The sequence below is a fragment of the Paroedura picta genome, chromosome 8 (genome assembly GCF_049243985.1).
Source record: "Paroedura picta isolate Pp20150507F chromosome 8, Ppicta_v3.0, whole genome shotgun sequence".
Taxonomy (NCBI): domain Eukaryota; kingdom Metazoa; phylum Chordata; class Lepidosauria; order Squamata; family Gekkonidae; genus Paroedura; species Paroedura picta.
In genome coordinates this window covers 100,519,147-100,539,111 of record NC_135376.1, presented here as the reverse complement: position 1 = coordinate 100,539,111, position 19,965 = coordinate 100,519,147, and the positions used below count along the sequence as shown (strand labels likewise).

General features: G+C 48.6%; 1 protein-coding gene across 5 annotated transcripts in view; it reads right to left on the bottom strand.

The window, feature by feature from the left end:
* Positions 1–19,965, bottom strand: part of WDFY4 (WDFY family member 4) — a 305,701-nt gene that overhangs the window by 285,622 nt on the left and 114 nt on the right. For 2 of the 5 annotated variants that reach the window (XM_077350998.1, XM_077351002.1), the window contains exons 1-3: positions 10,613–10,900; positions 9,531–9,814; positions 3,230–3,344 (exon numbers count right to left, since the gene is read on the bottom strand). In XM_077350998.1, coding sequence (XP_077207113.1) covers positions 3,230–3,344; positions 9,531–9,814; positions 10,613–10,619 — 406 coding nt within the window. In that variant the 5' untranslated portion in view covers positions 10,620–10,900. Of the gene's footprint in view, positions 1–3,229; positions 3,345–9,530; positions 9,815–10,612; positions 10,901–14,698; positions 14,784–19,965 lie in introns of those variants that run through there. The other 3 variants (XM_077351000.1, XM_077350999.1, XM_077351001.1) reach the window with 3 other exon arrangements.

The window sequence follows — 19,965 nt, the reverse complement described above, 5'->3', positions numbered from 1 at the left end:
GGAACTCAGTAGGGATGTGATAGAATCATAGAGTTGGAAGGGGCCATACAGGTCATCTAGTCCAACCCCCTGCTCTATGCAGGATCAGCCTAAAGCATCCAAGAAAAGTGTGTCTCCAATCTTTGCTTGAAGACTACCAGTGAGTCTTCATAAGATATAAGATATGCCAGTGATGCATATAATCATCCTCTGAAACTGCCATTTTCTCCAGAGGAACTAATCTCGGTAGTCTGGAGATCAGTGCAGATTTTGAGAGAACTACAGACCCTACCTAGAGATTGGCAAACCTATGAAATAGGACCCCAATAAATGCCACTGATTGAGGCTACCATGCAGCCCTTTCTCTGTAACCTTCTACCACAGCTTTAATAAGCCAGGGCAATTCCCAGTAAGGGTTGTCAACTTCCAGGTAGGACCTGGAGATCTCCTAGGTTTACAATTGATTTCCAGATGACAGATTTTTGGCGGGGGGGGGAGATGTTTTGGAAGGTGGTCCCCTGGACTCACACTTTGTCCTGTTGCTTCAAACCCATACGGTTGCCCGCTGAATCTGTAGGTGTTAGCCCCCCCCCCCACCCTTCAAGGTGGTCTCCTCTGGCCTGTTAATTAGCTCCCTCCCTTCAGCTGTGAACCTGGGAGGGGATTGGTTCAAGAGGTTACAGTCAGCCATTTTTTGTAAGTGTGGTTGTAAGGAAGATATTTGCATTATTCTCAGGGAACCAGCTGCACTATGTTAGGCCTCAAGTAAGGAAGTTGTTTGGGTGCATGCCACTGAACTATAGGCCTTGGTTTTACTACCTTTGCTTTGTACAGCCTTCTTTTGCTTCTTTTCTTCTGTACAGCCTTCTTTTGCTTCTTTTCTTCTGTACAGCCTTCTTTTGCTTTGCAGTGTGTGTTACTCAGGGAGTCACTGAGACCAAACCCAGGTCAAGCCAGGTGATGGTACTGCACTGAGGCATAATCAGTCTTGACAGCAGCCCATAACTAGCAGGTGCCAGCCTCCAGCCATCAGTTGGAGATTATAACTGATCTCCAGGCAACATAGATCAGTTCTGCTGGAGGAGATGTAGAAGGTGGGCTTTACGACATTTTCCCTGTTGAGATCTCTCTCCTCCCAAGGCTCCACCCCCAAAATCTCCAGGTACAGCTTTTGCTGTCTTCATACAACAGTGTGGGCAGTGGTACATCTGTGCTTGAGTCCTTTAGAAATTGACAGATCCACTGTCACTCTCAACAGCTGTGGGCAACAGACACATATTCTGCACCTGATGTGGATGTTGTCATAGTCTAGGATGTTGTCATAGTCTAGACTAGTGATCCCCAACCTGTTGGCCGCGGACCACATGTGGTCCGTCGGCTAATTGGAGGTGGGCCGCGAAGGACGCCTTCTCCCCCCCCCCCCGGCCCTTTACTTCATCCCCCCGGCCCTTTACAACACACTTCGGGTGTCATTGTCTCCCATCACTCCCAGATGGGACTATCTCATTGCAGAGAAACAAGCTCAGGGTTCCAATTGATTTGTCATTGTCATGAGTTAAAATTTCCATGAAAATAAAATGTTCCTTATGTTCATTGTTGTGGCGTGTTTGTATCTTATTTTGAAGGAATGTTTAAACATTACCATAGCGATCAGAGAGCGTTATGGCAGTGGTTGAGAGTAGAGGAGTAAACTACCCCCCCCCCCACCGGGCCTCAGTAAAATTGTCAAGCGCTGAGTGGTCCCCGGTGATAAAAAGGTTGGGGACCACTGGTCTAGACCTTGAAAAAGGGTGTTTGAATAGGCAATGTCTAGATTACAAAGAAGAAGAGAAAAAGACCCTGCAGGGGGCAGCAGGGGGAAGATAACAAGAAGATAGGATAGTAAGGTCAGGACCTCCTTTCCTGTTAAGCATCATTCCTTGTCTGTCTCCAGATGGCTACTCTTAGGGACAATTTCCTGCTTCTTCTCAGGAGCCACACATTCAGTCTCTCTCTCTCTCTCTCTCTCTCTCTCTCTCTCTCTCTCTCTCTCTCTCTCTCTTACTTAGGCATGTAGTCAGTTCCTATCTCTGTCTCTGCACTTTCAAGTATGGTAATTCCAGAATAAACCTTTAACTACTCTTAAATCAGGGTGTGCAACCTCACTGCCTTATTTACTCTGCTAACAGGGTTATGGGCCCAGATTAAGCACATCTCTGTTTACGGTAGGAGAATCGCTGGAAGTTCTTGCCATGAGCAGGCAAGAACAAAGGATCAAAAATGGCCACCACTGGTGGTGCACAGCATGGCCACTTGATAGATAGGCTTACGGAGAACAATTACCTTATCTGGAAGCAACAAATAAAGAGAAGTCTGTTTGAAGCTGGAATATACGATGCACTCCAGAATCCATGGCTAGAAGATGCAAACCAGGATGCCCAGAAGACACCCAGGATCAAAAGGCCAGAGGTTTGATAATAAAGAACTTAACTGATAGAGATATTTTAAGAGTGTTAGACAACTCTACAGCTAAAGCTGTTTGGGAACAACTTGAAAGATTTTACATTAAATTAGCCTATTAAAGTGGCAATATACTACCAAGATGAAAGAGGGGACAAATCTAAGAAATCATCTTGATGAAATGCTTGCATTAGTACAACAATTGCATAGTTCTGGGAAGGATCTGCCTGATCAGGATTTAATTGCAATACTGCTGATAAGTTTGCCTGAATCATATAGATCAGCTGAAGCAGCAGGAAGCAAGAAAGTAACTGTTTCCACAACTGAAGCTGAATATATATCTGTAGTAGAAGTGTGCAGACAATTGAAATGGATACTGCAATTAATGCAAGACTTTGGGACAGAGGAACACAAACCAGTGCAAGTTTTTAAAGACTATCAAGGGTACATAAAGCTTGCACTAACAGAGAAGATCAACTCAAGAATGAAACACATCGATGTGAAGCATCACCTTGTAAGAAACATGAAGGAAGATGGGCTTGTTGAGTTGAACTATTGTCCTACAAATGAAATGATTGCAGATACACTCACCAAGCCACTCCCTAGAGAAAAGTTTCAAAGTCTACATAAGAAAATGAACCTTGTGGATTTTGTACACTAGACCTTGCCTATTCCAACATTTCCCAACCTGGAGCTGGCAACCCTACCACAACTGGGTGCTGGCCTTTATGCCAATAAAGGTACTCTGACTCTGTGTGTTGTCACAGCAACTGCTGAGCACAAGGGAGCAGCATTTGAAAGTCAGGCTCACCTGCAGGTTTCTCATTCATATTCTTCTTGATTTCTTTCACCAGCAGCTTAGAAGCCTCCTGAGCAAAAAGGTGGATGTTCGAGAAAGAGATCTTGCCTGTTGATCGGCCCCAGACCTAAAACAACCAGTTTCAAAAGTTAAGTCATTATGTTTCCATCTTCTTTTCCAGACATGAATCTTCTAACGTTACGTTTCTTGCAGCATTCCAGATGGCCAAGCCTTAGGTTGAGATGTGCTCTCAGGGAGCTGCTATACCCTTTTCTAGCTAGGCCTGCCTACCATAAGCAATACTATCTCCCCTCTGACTGCAAATGTGAGAGTTTTTTGGCATCCCTCCACCCCAAGAGACTTTAGTGCAGGAGTTTTCAACTTGTGTGGGCATCTTTAGATTTCTGAGGTGGCACTTCTGCCATGAATGGGATCCTGTGCAGCCAATTAGAAGCTCCCTGGATGTAAAGTTGCCAGCTTCGGGTTGAAAAAACACCTTGACATTTGGGGGACGAAGCCTGAGGAGGGCAGGATTTGGGGAAGGGAAGTATCATACATAGAGTCTACCTTCCAAAACAGACATTTTCTTCAGGTGAAGTTTTTCACTTCAAAATCAGTTGTAATAGTAGGAGGGCTCTTTGGAATGGTTGGCAACCCAAGTGGATAGGAGCCTCTGCCCCCCCCCTCAGCCTCTACTACCCAATTTCCCAAACTGGATGTGGGAATCCTAGTTAAGCAATATGTTTAAACCCATTATAAATCCTACTTTAGCCACTGCTGCAACCCCACTTGCTTGGCTAGGCATGGTCAGCCAAGAGATTCTCTCATGTGCCTGCACCTCCGCCTGTGGAGGTAGGGGCCTGGAAGCTTCTCCTTCTCTTGGTTAAAAACCAACACTTCGATGGGGAGTAGACTTGGTTAATGAACGAAGGAATAACAGAAGCTTGAGGAATTATTTTGAGAGAGGCAGTCGCTTTAAGCAGCAGGGGCTTTCCACTTCTCCCTGGCTAAGAGCTCCTTGGTATGTTGGCAGGGCTACAGCTTCCGTACTCTAAAAGGAGCCATGAGGTGGGCTGGGAAGACTGGTTGTTATATTATTGTGATCCACCTCTATCCTGGCACCGAAGATCAAGTTGAGCGTATGGCCAGCGTGATAGGTGGGCCCGGTAACAAATTGCGAGAGCCCCAGTGTCGCCATGGATGACGGCAGGTCTCCACCAAGCCTTGAAGAGGCCGTGGATGTTGAAGTCACCCAGGACTAAAAGCCTAGTTAACTGCAACGCCCAGGCGGCCACCTCCTCCAGCAAGCGGGGCAGGACATCTGGCGGTGCATTGGGCGGACGGTATACCATCCAGATGGCCAAGCTCTCGACTGCATCCCACCCAATACGGACACACTCCACTCAACTGATTTCCGGCACTGGAAGAGCCCTGTAGGGCAGTGGTCCCCAACCTGCGGGCCGCGGCCCGGAAGGCCATGGCGCCGGGCCGCGGTTCCCTCTCCCCGCCCCCCCCCGCAGTAAAAATCTTACCAGGCCACAAGCTTGCGGCCCGGGAAGCTTCTTACTGCGGGAGGGGGGGAGAGGGAATTAGGGCCGCGCCCGCGCATTGCGCATTCGCAGCCGCGCATGCACAATGTGTGGGCGGGGCAGTTGCCCTGCCGGTCCCCAGCCTAAAAAAGGTTGGAGACCACTGCTGTAGGGGTTCTCTCTACCACCTCCAGTCTGACCCTTCCAACACAGCTGAAACCTAGGCCTACACTCTCATTCCTCTCTCAGTAATGGTAACACTCCACATTCATCCTCCTTCAGCCTGTCCAACACCAGCAAGCAGGAGGAGAAAAAGGAGAAAAAAATTGAGTTGATATTCTGTCTATTGCCACCAGATGGTACCAGAGAGGCAGACACTAAAGCCAGAGGCCAAGCTCTGGAAGATTTTCCAGTCACCTCTACGTGACGACCTAGAGACCCAGCTCTCCACTATGCCAGTCTCAGCTTGGATCTGAAAGAGGAAGCACCTCAGACTTCCCTGTCCCCCAGGTTGCACTCCAACTAATGAAGAAGCCACTTGGAAACTCCACAGGACAGGCAGTAGGCAGGGGGCTAACCAGAGGGCCACTCACCACCCGCCGGATGGAATCCACAGAAGCAGCAACGTCTGCAGGACCAAGGCACGGCCCCAGGCTCCCTTGCCGAGATTGAGGTCTCCAACCATGTCTCCTTGCTGCTCCGCCAGCCAGTACAAGCTGGACCAGAGCCTGGGAACCCGGGTGGGGGAGTAGCTCTCTCGCCGCGTTGTTATCTTCTACCCGGTGAGTGAGAAATCTCCTGACGCAATCCAGCCAGGGGGGGGGGGCACACTGGAGGACGCCGAGCCTCGAGTAGGGGGCAAGCAGCCCAAAGGGGAGTATATAAAGTCTTCCACAGGGGTCCTCGTCATAAGAGCCCTCGCTGTGGCCTGCTCCAAGCACGTCTCCTGGCTCAGGCCGGTCCCCATCCGCCAGCTGACTATCGCTGGGGAGGCCTCCTATGCAAGTCCGATGCGCTAAGAGGTGCCCTAAGCCGCTACTGCCCTTCTCCGTCGCGCTGCTTTCTCCTCTGTCCTGCCACAGGTGCCCATCAGTCCGCTCCCATAAAAAGGGAGGGAAGAAAAAACTAATCCCCAGCCCCCCAAAAACTGCATGGGGGAGAGAGCCCCATAGTCCAGGAGTGCGCATAATTCGAAAGCTGGGCGGAGCACTAAGCTCTGGCGTCCAGTGGGGCCACCATGTTTCCACTGACAAGAACTAAGATCTCCTAGGCCCTGCACGAAGAACTTCCCATTTTCTCTTTGATGTTCCGGTCAGCATCTAAAAGGGACAGAATGGCTCCTGCCCCTGGATCCTCTCCCTGGTTGGTCAATCCCTCCACTGTCTGGTTTTTTAAGGTTCCCTTGAAAAGGAAGCAACACCATCCAGAGATCTAGATACCACCTTGTTTTCTTCTCATTCTTTGAAACCAAATTAGAAAGTCATTGGAAATGGAAGCTTGGTGGATGTTAAAGATTCAAGGTTTTAGTTGCTGCCTCTTGTACAATGTTGCAAACCTCCGTCCATAGTTCTTCAGGCACTCTGTCTATCAGATCTAATTCCTTAAATCTATTTGTCACCTCTACTGTATATTCGTTGGGGATATGATTTAGTTCATACCTGAGTGGTCTAGTGCTTTTCCCTACTTTCTTCAATTTAAGCCTAGATTTTGCAACAAGAAGCTGATGATCTGAACCACAATCAGCTCCTGGTCTTATTTTTACTGACTGTATAGAACTCCTCCATCTTTGGCTGCAGAGCACATAGTCAGTCTGATTCCTGTGTTGACCGTCTGGTGATGTCCATGTGTGTCTCTTGGGTTGTTGGAAAAGAGTGTTTGCTATGACCATTGTATTCTCTTGACAAAATTCTACCAGCCTGTGGCCTGCTTCATTTTGTACTCCAAGGCCAAACTTGCCTGTTATCCTGGTTATCTTTTGGCTTTCTACTTTAGCATTCCAATCCCCCATGATGGAAAGCACATAATTTTTTGGTGTTGCTTCTAGAAGGTGTTATAGGGCTTCATTGAACTGGTCAACTTCATCCTCTTCAGCAGCAGTGGTTGGGGCATAGACCTGGATTACTGTGATGTTGAATGGTTTGCCTTGGATTCAAACTGAGATCATTCTGTCATTTTGGGGATTGTATCCCAGTACTGCTTTTCCTATTCTTTTATTGATTATGAAGGCTACTCCATTTCTTCTGCAAGATTCTTGTCCACAGTAGTATACCTGATGGTCATCTGAATTAAATTCACCCATTCCTGTCTATTTGAGTTAACTGATTCCTAAAATGTCAATGTTCAGTCTTGTCATTTCTTGTTTAACCACGTCCAGCTTGCCTTGATTCATGGATCTGACGTTCCAGGTTCCTATGGAATAAAAATCTTTACAGCATCGGACTGTCTTTTTGCCACCAGTTACTTCCACAACTGAGCGTCCTTTTGGCTTTGGCCCAGCCGCTTCATTCATTCTGGCGCTACTCGTACTAGCCGTCTGCTCATCCCCAGTAGCATTGGACACCTTCTGACCGGAGGGGCTCATCTTCCGGTGTCATATCGTTTTGCTTTTTGAACCTGTCCATAGAGTTTTCATGGCAAAGATACTGGAGTGGTTTGCCATTTCTTTCTCCAGTGGATCACCTTTTGTCAGAGCTCTATGATTCTATGAAAATCTGTGGCAGGGGAGTCACTTTTGTGAGTCACTGCACACTCCTTCAGATACTACATTTTTACGACTAACATGGCTGCCCATCTCAAACTAAAGGCTACTTGACAGAGGTGAAGAGCGTATTCCATGTCTTTCGGTAATGCCCAGCTGTCTAGATGCCAGGATTCTGGCTCCTTCTCGCAGGGAGCGCTAACTCCAGGATAGGAATTTTCTGGAGGTTAGGAGAGTTTAGTGAGGAAGGGAACTCAACAAGGTTGTGATATGGGAAATCCATCCTCTGAAGCGATTCTTCTCCAGGGAAAATGAATCGGCTTGGTGTAGTGCTTAAGAGCAGCGGCTTCTAATCTGGTGAACCCCGTTTAACTCTGCACTGTTCTGACCAAGCAGTAATATCTGGCATCTCTCAGCCTCACCCATCTCACAGGGTGTCTGTTGTGGGGAGAGGAAAGGGAAGCCGCTTTGAGATTCCTTCAGGTAGTGAAAAGCAGGATATAAAAACCTTCTTCTGCTAGTCTCCATAGTCTGGAATCATAGAATCATAGAATCATAGAGTTGGAAGGGACATCATCTAGTCCAACCCCCTGCACTAAGCAGTACACTCCCAACCCTATTATTCTATGATTCTATGATTCTGTCATTCGTTCCCCACAGGTTTCCGGTCTCGCAGGAATCGCTAGAAAGGAAGCGATTTTTTTCTGTGCTTGTTTTCTGTGCTGGTCCTCAATCAAATGGAACAGCCAATGGGCAGTTGTTATCATGCTCCCAAAACCCCCTTTCCCTTTAAGCACAGGTTTAAAAAAAAAAGTCACACGTTGCAACGAATATGCGTGGATTTGTTGCAATGGAGAGACCCATCTAGCTGGCATGTGAGCTGGCGATTCATTGTTACGTATTTTTTACGTATTGACAGAAACTCTGTGGTAACACCATAGAGTTCTCCATGATTCCTAGGGGCTTTCCGCACTCCTTCAAAATCGCACAATGGTTGCCAATTGAAAACGCTACAGTTTTGCCATTATGCACTACGTCGTTGACAATCTGCCACACACCTGTAACCGATCCGCAAAAAGCGCTTCCTTGTAGCGCTTTCAGGGAAATCCCCAAAAGTGGATTCACCCTCTGGAAAGCGCTACACTCCTGCAACCAATCTGCAACACTAGCGGGAAAGTTCTGTGTGTTACCATTGTTGTGGTTTCTACAAAGTCCCTCCCCCTGGCTCTCTCCTCTGATCTTCTGGCGAAGCAATCGCCATTTTTTTTCTCGGAGCGAGCAGAGATCAATGCACCGACGAGCCTCCGTTTAGAGTCTTCCCCGGCTTCAGTCCCTCCCCAGAGCTGTTTAGTCACTAAGCACAAACAATAGAGAAGCCCGTTTGCTGATGTATTTTGCCTTTATTTTTCACACTGTTTTCGGCCGAAAATCGCGCCCGTGAGGGGGGGGATTTTTTTTCCACTCGGGGGGAGCGTGGCAACGATGAAACGGCAGCTCAAACACACCTGCTAGCTGGATGGGTCTCTCCGTTGCAACGAATCAACGCATATTCGTTGCAACGGGTGTGTTTAAAAAAAAAACTTTCTTAAAGGGAAAGGGGCTGTTTGGGAGCATGCTAATGGCCGCCCATTGGCTGCTTGATGGCCAGGGGCGGGACGAGCTTGGCAATAGCGCTTCCTGGCTAGTGAGTTTTGCCGAGACCGGAAGCCTGTGGGAAACGATAGAAACGCAACTGGATTCCACTACAAAGGCAGGTATGCATAACGACAAATTCCACTATTTTTAATGGCGATTTTTCATTCAGCAAACGATTTGCTACAAGGATCCCGGTGCGGAAAGCCCCCTAGAGATGTAACTTTCAGGTTGTTCTAAGAAGTGATGTCATACCATCACTGATGGCTTTCTTGAAATTATTATTTATTTCTTCTTCAGCTGCTGGCGTGCAGACAGGCAATGCCTCCTGGGGTCACAGGATTCCCCGCCCCTCCAAGACAGGTTTTCTTTCAACCCTTTTGGCAATCTAGTATGAACTGCTCTTCACCAGCATAATCTTTCCCTTAGATACCCTGGGGGAAGTCCAACCTACCTTCAAGAAGTGGGGTACGAAAGTCAACAGCTGCCTTTGTTGGTCTTCTGCGCTCAGGAAGCCAGACATCTCCTTGTAGTCATTGAGCAGTCCATCCAGGGTCCTCCACAGTGCTAGGGGGCACTGGCCTGAATCCTCCCCACTGGGCTCACCATGCTGGACTCCCCAGGCACCTTCCTCTGTCAGGGCTGGATCCTGGCTGGAATGCTTATCTCCCAAGTCTTCTCCCTTCTCAGGTTGTTCTAGAAACTTCAGCTCACCCTCCATGCTTTGATTAAAACGTTCTGAGGAGCAAGAGGCAAAACACATTTCTTCTTGAAGAGTATCTGATTTATACATTCTAAGCTGTGGTCCCAATACCATGGATCCAAGGGCCAAGCACTGTATGCTAGAACGGACCCTCCCCTTCTCCCAGGCTGGTCAGGTACTGTCCCAGTGGCAGGGAGGGCACGGCAAAGCTCTTTCCTGCACAGCTAGGGCCACAGAGAAATCTCATGCTAGACCCCATTGTGCCCCCTACTGCTGGGAGCAGGCCACCCCTGGAGTGGAGTGGGACTGAATGTGCCTGGTTTTTGTGATTCTCTAATTTGATCTTGCATACTGGTTGTGTTTAATTTTTTCATTCAGTGATCTGAGATCGCTAGACTTATGCCAAAAAACTTAAAATGTAAAGATGAGGGGGAAATAGAGCTTGTACACTGATGAAGGCAGGGGGGGTGGAAGTAGGTGCAGAAAGGGTGGCACAACCTCAGTGTGGGTGGAGCGGGGTGGCAACAGGACAGGATGGAAATCGAGTGGGATCGAGTGGAATCTTTTTAATTATCTTTTGCTTGGAAATGAAATAAGGGGGACATTGGCACAAAGGTACTCAGGGGACAGAGAGCAGAGCTGAGCACTGGAGGAAAATCAATGCAGAATAACAAAGAAACCCTGATGGACATGCAAGTTATAGATATAGTTAAAAACATGTAAAAGCAAGGGGGAAGCAGCCACACACAATAGGCTTTTAAGAAGCTAACCCAGAAGGCCTCAGCATGAGCCAGTCTTTTGCTAGCAGGAAAAGGAAACTTATAACCAGTTACCTGTCATGGTGGTGGATTTGCATAAGATCTTCAAACCCAGGAGAAATAATCAGGAAAACCTGTGGTTAAGTATTATCTCTTCTGCCCTGCCCCCTCCCCCCCTCAAATCAAGAAGCCTATTCTGGATTTCCCAGTGGTGTTGTTTTGCTGTTGTTCCTGCTTTCTCTTGAAGTCCTCAGTAGATGGAAGAGAGAACCCAGAGCAGAGAACTGGAGTGCTGGAGGCACTTTTGCCTTTTGTTTGCCGTGAGGCATTTGTTCCGGGAGCAGCAGAGGCCACGAGAGTGGAACAGGAGCAGGAAGAGAAGTGAATACCCACTTTCACTTCACCTGGGATCTGGCTTTAATCATTAACGGCAAACTGCCTTGCTGTAATTTGGCTGTGTAAAGGAATGCATGCTTCTGCGCATGTGCAGAAAGACTTTTATTCCCCAGTGAATAATCACTCTCAAGCTCTTGCCCCCCTTCCCCCTCCCATCTCCAAAAGTGCCTTACCACAGAAGGCCAAAGGGCTGCGGCCCCAATGCCATGGGGCAAGCCCCACCACCTCTCTCAACAGACAAATCAGCTCAGCAAACCCATGCCATAAATATTCATTTCTCTGACTGTAAAGTCTGCACCCTCTGCACGTGTCCAGAGTGCCTTTCTGTCACTCTACTCAACTACCTACCTGCCAGGAGGGGACAATTTCTAGACTGGAGGGAGGGATCTGCTGGCCAAGGGAACTCCAGAGTTTCCCATCTGTGTCATGAAAGTCCTGATTCCGTTGGTGGCCAAGCTTTTGGGCACCACATTGCTGCCACAAGTCACATGTTGTGTTGCACACTTGGCTGCTTCTGAGGCTCAGACACCTTGACCAGCCTGCTGTCTCCCTCCCTCCCACTCCCTGTGTAATGCTGAGGGAGGAAAAAATGGACTCTACTGCAATCCAGCCACCTCCTTAGACCTTCAGACAGTTGCTACAACAGATTGCAGCTTATTGTGCCATCAGCAGAAGGCAGAGGAGGGCTCTTCCATCTGCCCCTTCCCCTGGCAGTAGCTTTGAAGTCCCAGAAAGATGATGCCAGTCGAGGACTGGAAGGTGAAAAGCCAGATCAGAGCAGCAAGCAAGGCTACCCCTCTTGGCGGCTTCCATCGACAGCCCTGCCTGGAATCCAGACAGTGAAGAAGAAGAAGAAGAAGAGTTGGTTCTTATATGCCGCTTTTCCCTACCCGAAGGAGGCTCAAAGCGGCTTACAGTCGCCTTCCCATTCCTCTCCCCACCACAGACACCCTGTGGGGTGGGTGAGGCTGAGAGAGCTCTGACAGCACTGCTCGGTCAGAACAGTTTTATCAGTGCCGTGGCGAGCCCAAGGTCACCCAGCTGGTTGCATGTGGGGGAGCACAGAATCGAACCCAGCATGCCAGATTAGAAGTCCGCACTCCTAACCACTACACCAAACTGGCTCTCAGCACTAAGTGGGCAACCCTCAGCACTAAGGAGGCACACCTCTTCATGCCCAGGTGCCAAGTTCCAACTATGTTCTTGGAGTGGCCTTCTCACAGGGCATCCTGGGAACTGCAGGCTTGTTGACTTAAAGCCTCCCTTCTCCTTTCCAAGAGTTCTGAACAGCCATTTATTGTGGCCGTTGAGATTAAACAGGTGGGAAACAATTTAGCATAAAGTTTATTTGGTGAAGAGTTCACCCTTCGTGAAGAGTTCTCAGTCTTTTAAGGAACCGGTCCATTCTGTTCGGCACCTAACCAAAGACATTTGAGCAACTACTGATTTTCACCAGGATGTCTTCCTTCCAGAGGCTAGCAACCCAACATGGGTTTAGGGTTGCCAGCTCCTGGTTGGGAAATCCCTGGAGCTTTGTGGGTGGAGCCTGGGAAGGGGAAGGACCATAATGGACTATGCCATAGAGTCTACTTTCAAATCAGCTGTTTTCTCCAGGAGTTTTAATCTCTATAGTCTGGATATCAGCTGATCTGTAGGCTCCATCTGGAGGTTGGCACCTACTTGGGTCCAGAATTTTGAGGCTGAGTAAGTGTGAGGTTCAGGCAGCAGCTACAGCAGTTCTTACTTCTAAGCATGTTTACAAAAACAAAAATGGTTTCTGAATGCAGTGCAGACCAGCTCAGAGCGGCGTGCAAACATAGTTATAGATATAGTTAAAAATAATAATAGATTAACAATTAAAACCAATTAATAGAGTATCAATGGAACAGACATATTTCATTATCCGCTCAAAGGTTCACTACTGCCAATAAGTTTACCCCAGGCTGAATATTACTAGGGGAGATGTTTTGTAGGGGAGGCCCATGGATGTTACCAGCTCACTGGCTCTAACCAAAAGCTTGGTGGAAGAGCTCCGTCTTTCAGGCCCTGCAGAACTGTGCCATCTCCATCAGGGACTGGGTCTTCTTTGGGAGCTCATTCCACCAAGTAGGGTCCAGGACTGAAAACATCCTGCCCCTGGTTGAGGCCTAATGTACCTACCTAGGCCAGGGACAACCCACCAGTTGGAATCTGTCAAGTGAAGTGCTCTCCGGTAGACAGGCAGTCCCTTAGATATGCCGGGCCCAGACCACGAATGGCCTCAAAGGTAAGTACCAAAACCATAGACCTGATCTGGAATTCTGTTGGCAATCAGTATAAGTACCGGAGCAATGGCCAAATATGGGTCCTCCAAGGTGTTCCTGTGAGTACCTGGGCAGCTGAATTTTGTACTAATTGTAGTTTCTGGGTCAGGGATAAGGGAAAGCCGGCATATGTCGAGTTACAGACGTCCAGTCTAGAGGTGTCAGTCACATGGATCACTGTGGCTAGGTGCTCTGGGGCCAAGTAAGGCGCTAGGAGCTTGGCTTGGTGAAGATGGAAAAGTGCCAGCCGTACTACTCTCGTGATCTGCACCTCCATAGAGAGGGAGGCATCAAGGATCACACCCAAATTCCTGGCTGAATGTGCAGGTCCTAGCTGTGGTGAAGGCCAAGTGTGTGTGTGCGTGTGGCTAACTGTACTGCTGAGCAAGCTGTTATCAAAATGCAAGTAGAGAGCACAAAGAACAATATATGCTTACATGCTTATGTTCTGGAGTATAGGCCTGAAGGCCAAAAATAACACATGTTATGTATGAATGCTAATAAAATATGCTGAGCTTGGGGGAGGGACTCAGTAGAGTCGGCCAGCAAAAGTCTTCTTGCCCTCAGATATCTGCGTGTGTGTCTGTTAGGGTTGGGTGCTTCAACACCCGAAGCAGCCAGTCTCTCTCAGTGTGCTGATGCCTGCACCTCCCCCCCCCCCCACAGTGCAGCGCTGGCTGTGCTGGGAGAGATCGGCCGCTTCAGGCGCCTAAGCACGTAACGCTAGAATCTCTCATCCCAACACACCCTGTTCAGGCTGAGTCATCGTGCTTCCTCATATGCCCTTCCCTACCCAGCCACAGGACCTCTGTCTTCGAGGGGTGGAGTTTCAGGCAGCTCTGCTTGAGCCACCCTATCACTGCTTCCGGACAACTGGTGAATGACTCTGGGAATGATTCGGGCGGCCATCCATCAGGAGGTAGCGCTGGGTGCCTTCCATGTATTGGCGAGACTCGAATCCACACCCTCTGACAAGCAGGGCAACAGGCACATCGATCTTAAATAAGGTTATGGAGAGGACCGCACCCTGTGACACTCCGCAAGGGAGCTCACACTGGCACAATACGTTCTCCCCTAGTGCAACCCTCTTTCTGCAGCCTTGGAGAAAGGAGACTAGCCACTGTAGACCTGCCTCCCCTATCCCCGTACTGCTGACACGGTGAGCCAATGAGGTCAAGCACCACGAGCAGGGGCAACCCACCTTGATCCAGCTGTCATCGGTCATCCATCAGGGCAACCAGCACTGACTCTACCCTGTGGCCAGGCCAGAAGCCAGGCCAGAATGGATTCAGAACCAAAGCTTCCTCTAGTTACTGGTCCACAGCAGCCCTTTCAATCACTTTCCCAAGAAATGCAAGATGCAAGACGGGTCAGTAATTAGCCAGGTTGTGTGGATCCGGAGATGGTTTCTTCAGCGGGGGGGGGGGGGGACCACTGCAAAAGCTGCATTAGCTGTCCCTACCTTGGCATCAGCACCTGTGACTCAACTTCACTCGCTGGAGAACAGCACCCGGGAGCCCAGCATATCACTCAGAAGGCCCAAGCAGGAGACTCAGATCTTCTGGAGCCTTTTGAAGCCTTTCTCTGTGGGGCCCCCTGGGCTCTGGCATTTCTGCTTTGCCTAGCCAAGAAGAACTATCCTGTTGACTTTGTCCCCACCCTTTTCAGGAATGTCCCTGCTCACTTTGGCAGACTTCAGCTTTCGGTTTTTAATTTTCGCTTTTTCAAAACTTATGTTCATGCTTGGAGGTTGGTAAGTGGGGTGTTTGGGGGGGCCGGGGGTGTGTGGGGGGGTAAGCTTACCGTGAGGGTCGTGGGGGTGCGGGAGGGCGTGCAGCAAGGGGGCGGCGTTGCAGTCCCTGGGAGTCGGCTGTGTTCGTTGGTGGCGGGCGGGCCCACCACGTTCGTCGCTGGGGTCTCCGCAGGCAAGGGCAACGCTTCGCCGCCGGGAAAGGAGGTGGCGAAGCATCTGGGCGAGGAGTCCAGGGCGGGCCAAATGGCCACTTCGCGGCTCCTGATTGGTTCCCTCCGAGCTTTTATCCCGGACTGGTCCCGCCCTAACTCCTCCCCAGGGAGCCCCTAGCCTTTTATTTAATCTGCTCCACAAGAGCGGTTTAAAGATGCTCCGCAGGAGCGGTTTAAAGATGCTGCAACTCCCAGCAATGCTGGCTCGTGGTGGTTTACATATAATAAATATGTAATAAATAAATATGGGCTCACCACAGCACTGATAAAGCTGTTCTGACTGAGCAGTAATCAGGGCTCTCTCAGCTTCACCTCCCTCATAGGGTGTCTGTTGTAGAGAGAGGAAAGGGAAGGTGATTGTAAGCCGCTTTGAGACTCCTTCAGGTAGAGAATCATAGAATCATAGAGTTGGAAGGGGCCATACAGGCCATCTAGTCCAACCCCCTGCTCAACGCAGGATCAGTCCTAAGCACCCTAAAGCATCCAAGAAAAGTGTGTATCCAACCTTTGCTTGAAGACTGCCATTGAGGGGGAGCTTACCACCTCCTTAGGCAGCCTATTCCACATCTGAACTACTCTGACTGTGAAAAACGTTTTCCTGATATCTAGCCTATATCGTTGTCCTTGAAGTTTAAACCCATTACTGCGTGTCCTCTCCTCTGCAGCCAGCAGAAACAGCATCCTGCCCTCCTCCAAGTGACAACCTTTCAAATACTTAAAGAGGGCTATCATGTCCCCTCTCAACCTCCTTTTCTCCAGGCTGAACATTCCCAAGTCCCTCAACCTATCTTCATAGGGCTTGGTCCCTTGGCCCCAGATCATCTTCGTCGCTCTCCTCTGTACCTTTTCAATTTTATCGACGTCCTTCTTGAAGTGAGGCCTCCAGAACTGCACACAGTACTCCAGGTGTGGTCTGACCAGTGCCGTATACAATGGGACTATGACATCTTGTGATTTTGATGTGATGCCTCTGTTGATACAGCCCAAAATGGCATTTGCCTTTTTTACCGCTGCATCACACTGCCTGCTCATGTTTAGTTTACAATCCACAAGTACCCCAAGGTCTCGTTCACACACAGTGCTACCTAGAAGCGTATCCCCCATCCAGTAGGCATGCTTTTCATTTTTCTGACCCAGATGCAGAACTTTACACTTATCTTTATTAAATTGCATCTTGTTCTCATTTGCCCATTTTTCCATTGTGTTCAGATCTCGTTGAACTCTGTCTCTATCTTCCGGAGTATTTGCCAGTCCTCCCAATTTGGTGTCATCTGCAAATTTGATGAGTAGTCCCTCCACCCCCTCATCTAGATCATTAATAAATATGTTAAAAAGTACCGGGCCGAGCACCGAACCCTGAGGTACCCCGCTACTCACCTCTCTCCAATCTGATGAAACACCATTGACAACAACTCTTGGAGTGCGGTTCTCTAACCAATTCCCTATCCACCTAACGATCTGAAAATCCATATTGCAGTCCTTCAACTTATCCATCAGAACATCATGGGGAACCTAGTCAAAAGCTTTACTAAAATCCAAGTAAATGACATCAACCAAAATTCCCCGATCCAGCAAACCTGTTACTTGGTCAAAAAAGGAAACTAGGTTGGTCTGGCAGGACCTGTTGGAGACAAATCCATGCTGACTTCCTTGGATCAACAAATTGTCCTCCAGATGTTTGCAGATCGCTCCCTTTAATATCTGCTCCATTATCTTCCCCACAACAGAGGTCAGACTCACTGGTCTGTAGTTTCCCGGGTAATCCTTCTTCCCTTTTTTGAAGATCGGAATAACGTTTGCTCTTTTCCAGTTCTCCGGGACATCTCCAGTCCTTAAAGAGGTTCCGAAGATGATGGACAAGGGCAGTGAAAGTTCTCTGGAAAGTTCTTTGAGTACTCTCGGGTGCATTTCATCCGGACCAGGGGATTTGAACTCATCCAGTGCAGCTAAATGCCTCTCGACAACCTCTCTATCCATGTTAACCTGCCACCCAGACACTATCCTTTGGCTATGGCCATCTCTAGATGTGCCTAAACACTTTGACCTGTGGGAAAAAACAGATGTAAAATAGGCACTAAGCCTTTCTGCTTTCTCTGCATCTTTCGTTAGAGTTTGTCCATCCGCACCCAACAGTGGGCCTATTGCCTCCTTTACTTTACGTTTGCTCCTCACATAACTGAAAAATCTTTTCTTGTTACAATGGGCTTCCCTGGCCAATCTTAGCTCACTCTCAGCTTTGGCCTTTCTGATGATTGATCTACAGTGCCTAGTAACCTGTAGGTACCCTTCTTTAGAGCTCTGTCCTTCCCTCCATTTCCTGAACATTTTCCTTTTCTTTCTTAGTTCCTCTTGAAGTTCTCTGTTCATCCAAATTGGCTTCTTAGAGCTCCTGCAGTGTTTTCGTATTTCTGGAATAGTCATTGATTGAGCATGCAATAGCTCTTGTTTGAGTAGCGCCCACCCTTCACATACTCCCTTCCCTTCCAGCATTCTCGCCCATGGTATGACACTCATCATGTCTCTGAGTTTATTAAAGTTTGCCCTACGAAAATCCAACATCCGCGTCTGGCTACAAGCTTCCTTGGCTCCCCATCTCAAAAGGAATTCTATGAGGACATGGTCACTTCCCCCTTTGGTCCCCACCTCCTTCACCTCATCCACCAACTCTTGCCTGTTGGTCAGTATTAAGTCCAGTATGGCTGAACCTCTTGTGGGTTCATCTACCATTTGATAAATGAAATTGTCAGCCAGGCAGGTCAGAAACTTGCATGACTGAGGACGCTTCGCAGAGTTTGTTTCCCAGCACACATCTGGGAAATTGAAGTCACCCATGATGACAAGGTCCTGCCGTTTGGATATTTTCTCAAGCTGCTCACAAAGTGCAGCATCCACATCTTCTCGTTGGTCAGGCGGTCGGTAGCAGACACCAACCACCACACTGTTTGTTTTCCCCTCGCTTATTTTCACCCAGATGCTTTCCACTGTAGATATGCTCTCCTTCACTAGAATTTCCTGACAGGTAAGCCCTTTCTTTACATACAGTGCCACTCCTCCACCTCTTCAATCTATTCTTTTTTTCTGAACAGTTCATATCCATCCACCATTACATTCCAGTCATGAGAATCATTCCACCAAGTTTCTGTGATGCCTACTAGATCATACCTTTCCATCAGCATGAGAAGTTCCAGCTCTTCCTTTTTATTGCCCATGCTTCGGGCGTTAGTATTAAGACATCTGAATCCTTTTACTTTTGGTTCCCTATGAGCTGACCTTGCCGGTTGGGGTGCCTCCGATAGTTTTCCTTCCATACACTCCCTATGTTGATCGTCTCCTTCCCCTAGTGGCTTTAGTTTAAAGCTCTCCTGATGAATCTCCCCAGGTTCCTGCCAAACACATTCTTCCCCAGTTTCGATAAGTGCAGTCCATCAGGTGCTAGTAGGCCTTCCTCAAGAAAGCCTATCCCATGGTCCCAGAAACCAAATCTCTCCTGCCGGCACCAACTACGCAGCCAGTGATTCACCTCCATTATCTTCCTCTCCCGACGCATTCCTCTTCCCTTGACAGGCAAGATTGAAGAGAATACCACTTGTGCCCCCATTTGCTTGAGCTTCCTCCCCAGATCTTGATAGTCTTTTTTAATAGGAGCGATGTTATTCAGGGACATGTCATTTGTTCCCACATGGACCATCACAAAGCAGCATATAAGAACCTACTCTTCTTCAGTAATATCAGGGCTCTCTCAGCCTCTCCTCCCTCACAGGGTGACTCCTTCGGGTAGAGGAAAGTGGCATATAAGAACCAACTCTTCTTCAATAATATCAGAGCACTCTCAGCCTTTCCTTCCTCATAGGGTGTCTGTTGTGGGGAGAGGAAAGGGAAGGCGACTGTAAGCCGATTTGAGACTCCTTCAGGTAGAGAAAAGTGGCATATAAGATCCAACTCTTCTTGGGCCCTCCAAGATGACTTGGTGAGGGCCTGTGCAGCTGCATTCTGCACCAGCTGCAATTTCCAGGGTAGGCCCATGTAGAGCGAGTTACAGAAGTCCAGCCTGGAGGTGACTGTTGCATGGATCACAGTGGTCAGGTTTTCAGAGGACAGGTAGGGTGCTAGTACTTGGCACAAATGGAAAAATGCTATTTGGGCTACCTTGGGGATCAGAGCTCCCATCGATAAAGAAGCATCAAAAATCACCCCCAGATTCCTAGCTGTTAGTGCTGGTGCTAATTGTACTCCATCCAGGTAGGGAAGATGTGCTTCCTGATCCCGCCCTCTTCTGCCCAGCCACAGGACCTCTGTTTTGGAGGGGTTGAGTTTCAGGCAACTCTACCTGAGCCATCCAGGCACTGCTTCCAAACAACCAGTGAATGTATCTGGGTGGAGGTCCGGCTTGCCATCCATCAAGAGTTAGAGCTGGGTGCTATCCGCATACTAATGACACCCCAGCCCATAACTGGGCCAAAGGGCTCATACAGGTGTTGAAGAGGGCAGGAGAGAGTATTGCCCCCTAGATATCCCACTTTTCTCCCCAGTTGGATTAAGAACAGCTTAGAATATTTCCCCTCCAGTTCCTCACTGCCAAGCTGAAAGTTATGATGGGCCCGAGGTCACCCAGAGCGCTTCCATGGTGGAATAGGGGATTTGAACTCAGCTTGTCTGGGGGCCTAGGTTTACAATCCCATACCAGCTCAGGTGTGTCAGCATAACTACAGGTAAAATCAAGAAAGTGGGCCAAACGGAGAAGAGAGAGAGAGAGAGAGAGAGAGA